The 5,179-nt window shown below is 41.0% G+C and overlaps 1 protein-coding gene across 4 annotated transcripts in view; it reads right to left on the bottom strand.

Annotated features, from left to right (window-relative positions):
• The window catches only part of trrap (transformation/transcription domain-associated protein), a 123,590-nt gene that overhangs the window by 18,283 nt on the left and 100,128 nt on the right, over positions 1–5,179 (bottom strand). For all 4 annotated transcript variants that reach the window (XM_014019295.1, XM_014019294.1, XM_014019293.1 and 1 more), the window contains 2 exons: positions 2,611–2,816; positions 1,587–1,848 (listed from right to left, as the gene is read on the bottom strand). In XM_014019295.1, coding sequence (XP_013874749.1) covers positions 1,587–1,848; positions 2,611–2,816 — 468 coding nt within the window. The remainder of the gene's footprint in view (positions 1–1,586; positions 1,849–2,610; positions 2,817–5,179) is intronic.

A 5,179-nucleotide genomic window follows, 5' to 3' on the forward strand; every position in this document is an offset into this window, starting at 1 on the left:
AAATAAATAAATAACTTCCAAGCTCTGTTAAAAGTAATTAAAACCAGTGGTAAAATCAAGCAGAGTCAGAATAGGCTTGATTAAAAAGAAAAGTCTTCAAGTCTTTTTTAAAGTCAGCCAATGATTGCGGTGCTCTCAGGTAGTTAGGGAGGGAGTTCCAGAGGTGGGGGGCAGCCACGYAGAATGCCCCATCTTTAATCTTGCAATATCATGAGACAGCACGTAACATTATTTCCAAGATTTGACCAAAAAGGCATATTAGATAGCAGACGATAYGCATTCTTTTAAGGAATGCTAAACCATACATTTTAATTGCTRTCCTCGCATATCAAATAACTTTTCAACAAGCACACATTTAAAAAGCCTGAAAAGTGTTATTTTTTCATGAAAAGCTCTTGTGACAAAAGTCTCTAGAACAGATCCCCCGCTAAAACTGTAACTCATGCAAATAGCATTCTCCATAATTGGATTTGAATGCCTCCCTGCTGCCAAATGTTATATGTGCATACATAAACCCATATTTTCCAGCCCACAAACCCYGTGAAAGCAAGTGAGCCACTAACGTGGTGCAGGGAATGTGAGCTTGGCTGCTCTGTAAACCCTGTTTGTTCTGCTCTGGAGGGCTTGTGTGGTTTTTGGTCTCTGTCGGCCCACCGGTCCTGCGCCGCCGTGGGGGCAGCTGCAGAGAAATGGCTTGCAGGCCCCCCATGAGGCGACGCCCGGCTGCGTGAGCACAGCTGGCACCACAACATCTGGTAAGATTCATCAGCAAAGCACTCACCCCCCGAGTTTCCCTCGCTCTTGTTTGTGTAGTTCAGTCGGTCGGTCTCGTGAGCCGCTTCTGAGATTTATCACTCTGATGCCATCACACCTGTCTTCATGGTTTCCTCTCAGGCCCTCACTCTTGTTTTCTACTCACAGATCCCTCATAAACAAGTTTCTACCCTCGTTTGTTTGGCATCCCATAAACATTTTTTTTGACTTCCTAAATAAGCCCTCGTAAAGTTTTCATCCACATAAAAACTTATTTTAAACTCTAAAAAGTTGACGGGAACTTCAGACGGATCTTGGGAACTGTGGGCCCACTCCCTCATGCGGTGCAGGGAAACAGACACATCGGCCAACAAAAACACGGAGAGATTGTTTTGAGATAAATGCCTTAGAAGCGGGGGGGTGGGCTTGGCTAGACAAAAACTGCACCTGCCCTGTTGGAATCCACAGCTTGCGCATGAATCGCAGCACGCAGGAAGAAAATGACAGGGGTGCCATCGCTGCTTTACGAAGAAACACATGAATATCACAGAGACGGTGCTTTGAACTGTGGTAATTCAGAACTGGAAATAAATCAGAGAAAACTGAGACCCACTGATGACATTTTTGCCAATTTGGATCTAAAACGTTACATTTATAAATAAAATCTAAGCAAGCAGATTAAGAAAGCGGAAGAGGAATATGCTAAAGTTTCATGGTTTTCTCTTCCAGCTTAGAAATGTTAAGATAGCTGAGAGGCGTGAAAACAAAATGATATAATTTGATCTTTTTGTTTCAGACACACAAATTTGGATATATTATAAAATCCAGCCAACCTGTTGTGAACTGTCCCTTCATCTTCTGAAAAACGGGGTCCTGGGCAGTGGCCTGGGCGCGGCGGGCCAGCGACTCAGAGGCGGCGCTGGAGAACATGGTGGAAACATTGGAAACGTTTTCTAAGCCCACACCGAACGTGCTGACCAGCTTCTTGACAAAGTTGAGCGTGTGTGGGGTGATCTTGGCATCCGACACGGCGCCACTCTTCTCAAATGCCACCGAGTAGCATTTAGCCAGACCTTGTTGGAGCTGCCTCAAGACCTGCAGGGAATATTGGATTAAAAGAAAAAAAAAATCATAGATAAAATGATAAAGTCAAACAGCAGACAAACATGTTTCGGTAACATGAACAGACTTCTTCAGGAAAGATGATGAAAAACCTCAATTCATCCACATTAAAGGAAAAAGTGAAGCCATGAAGATAGCAACAATGCAGCATGCTGAACTCCCTGCATGCCCAGTGGAACGAAACGCAGCCTACAGAAGCTGCCGCCACATCATGAAAGGTAATCACGCAAACACAAACACCAACAAACTTCCGGCCCTAAATCCCCTGTCCCATCCTACACGCTCACTGCACCCATCCATCACTTGTCGTACTCTTTCTTCCTCCTGCCTCTCCTTTCTGCAGACAATTTTTTTCTTTTTTAAATCGCAGATTAGCTTCTGTGAGTGGATGCTGCCGAGCTCGGCTAAAGCTATTCGCAAATTTCTTTTTGGAGGATTGTCTCGGGCCCAAATCCCAGACTGGCAAACGCAATCAGCTTAGAGGAAAAACATGCTATTTGGGGGAATGAAATGTTTCTATAAAATCTAAATAAAATAAAATAAAAAAACCTGCAAACCCACATGGAAAAATTAGGGTTACATTTGCTACAGGCTTGTTACGTCATTTACATATAAACATTAAAAATGAAAGCATTTTATCTGTCATTTAAGCTTTTTATTGAAGATAACTTGTGAGAATAAACCCAAAGGACCTAACTTAGACATACACCACAGCAACACCTCTGTTGTTCTCACCTCTTCATGCCAGTTCTCTCTGAACCACACCATCTGGTCCACRATACCCTCCAGGGAGGAGAGCAGGGTGGGGTGTAACTCGCGCTGCATGTGCATGATCCGGCTGCAGCGCCACATCGGGGCGGTGGCGCGGATAGGTCCGGGGTCGGACGCACCCGAGTGAGGCTGGGCCCCCACAGAACTGGGCTGCTGCTGACCAGATGAGTCTAAAACACAAAGTGGAAAATGGAAAGCGCAGAGTAAATGAAAAGCAACACACAGAAACTAGTCCTGAGTGGRTAAACAGAAGGCAGACTCCTTCACTTGTTTCCTGAAGATGTTCACCTCTCATCATCTCATCGTTCTGATCATGGAAGGTGCCCTAAAGATCACAATTACTTTTAAACCTAGAGCTCCCCACCCATGATTAGAAGTGAAGAAGTGTATTGGATAAGAGGTGAAAATCTTTAAAAAAGTTGTCCCGATTTTAATGCCCTGGATGACTGAGAATCTAAAGGAAAAARAGAAAAGGTTAAAACATAATGGAAGTAAAAAAAATAACTCAAATAGTAATAACATTTGACAGATGCAAATGTCCTAAAGGGAAAATATTATTTTAAGAAATTACCACTTCTCAATAGCAAAACAGGTATCATAAAATATCTCCTATAGAGTTATTTGATGTTCCTCCTCCTTTGAATTCAAAGGAGGACATAATAAACATTCTTATTTTGTTTTCAATAGACGTAATCCTTGGGTTAAAAAAATCGCTCTAAACAAGATGTAATAACTTATTTGACAAAAACTTGGAAAAATRAAGAAGCAGTGTGTGAAAACCCCACTTTTTGTTTGTGCCCATGCTTTATTTTTATCARTATCTGTAAACATTTGTTTCTGCGCAGCTCTGTTTAAGACCTGGCACAACATCTCAAACAGGCTGAGGTCAGGACTTTAAATGGGCCATTTGGTTTGTTTCTTTTCCAGCTATTTTGATGTAGATCTGTCATAATGTTTGAGATCATTGTGTCTTTGCATGACCCAGTTTCATCTGAGCTTCATCTGTTAGACGGATAGCTTCACATTTGACTTTAGAATACTTTTTGTATACAAAAACTCTGTTGCCAACAGTACGGACTAACAGTTTCTTGGAGTGATGTGGATTTAAAAATGTGGGAACACCTCCTGACAGAGCTCAAACAGGACAATATGATCACACTGCTGCCTAATGCGCTCAAGGGAAGGAAGGATGACCTGCACAAGTGGCCATTGTTTATAAACAGAAGCGTTTTTAGCTACTGGTACTTCATTGATATGGTTGCTTCTGACAGTGAAACGATAAACAATCTGAAAAGCTCTGAAGCGTATCAGTACCTACACAATAATTTTTTTTTTTTTATTTACAGTTATCAGGCAAATCCCATTGAAATTGCTGATCTCTTTTGCAAGGGTAATAAGGCTGGTCATGTTTTGTTAAAAAGAGTGGGATACAATCTTATTAGCCTTATAGCAGTCATGGAGCCCTGCCAATTGAAGCTACTCTGACAGAATTTTTTGCCATTTGTTAGCCCTGGCCTAAGCCCTCTAAAACAATAAGGAAAACCTTGTACACTATCACAGTTATAATTTCAAATTTACTTTATTTGCCTTGGGGGTTCTTCTTCAAAATGTCTGTAGTGAAACTGCAGTGCCATAAACACTCGTTGTATGTTAATTGCGGAGAAAATGGCAATACCAAATACAAACAAAAGCCACAATGCTGTGAAATCATACCTGATATTCTCATCATACTTTTTACATCTTTCTGAGGATCCGGCATCTCTTCTTCGGTGGTTTGATGTACCCAAGCCACTAAGTAAGAAGCAGATTCTACCCCATCGGCCATTTGTAAACAAAGTGAAATAAGCAGAGATCCAGCGATTTGGTGGTCGCTTCAGGTGCAGATTTTCCAGCCACATTCTTTGTGATTCCTCATCTTTAGGTAGGCAATGGAAACTGTTTCGCTTTTCACATACACTTTTTGGTAGCACTTTATAATAACTATACCTTATTTGGACTCAATCACTTATAAATGGTTGGTTAACTCTGAAAACATCATTAATAGGATGATTAATTTATAAAGGCTAATTACTTCCAAAACCAACATACTCATTGTTTATTCATGCTTAATAACTCAGAATTAACTATTCTATATACTGTGCATATGTATAGAAATGCTCACATAAATGTACTTTCACACCATATGGTAGACATGCATTAATGGTTAGGGAATGTTTTAACTGACATTAATCCTGCAGTGCTTCAATAACTAAGGCAACTGTTAGTAGTTAGTCTTTCTGTTAACCCTTCTAAAGTGAAGACTGTGCTTTTTTGACACATTTGTTAATATAGAAAAAACACTGAAGGTTCACAAGTTCCTTTTCACCTGTGGAAATTAGAGCTGGTAAAAACGGTTCACTTTATGGAACCGGGTTCATTTGAGTCAATCACTAAAATAACTCGGTTCATTTGAGTCTGAGTCCTGCACTGCACCCTCCCAATTAAAAATGTGTGTGTGTGTGTGTGTGTGTGTGTGTGTGTGTGTGTGTGTGTG

This window comes from Austrofundulus limnaeus, unplaced genomic scaffold (assembly GCF_001266775.1).
Source record: "Austrofundulus limnaeus strain Quisiro unplaced genomic scaffold, Austrofundulus_limnaeus-1.0 Scaffold215, whole genome shotgun sequence".
NCBI lineage: Eukaryota > Metazoa > Chordata > Actinopteri > Cyprinodontiformes > Rivulidae > Austrofundulus > Austrofundulus limnaeus.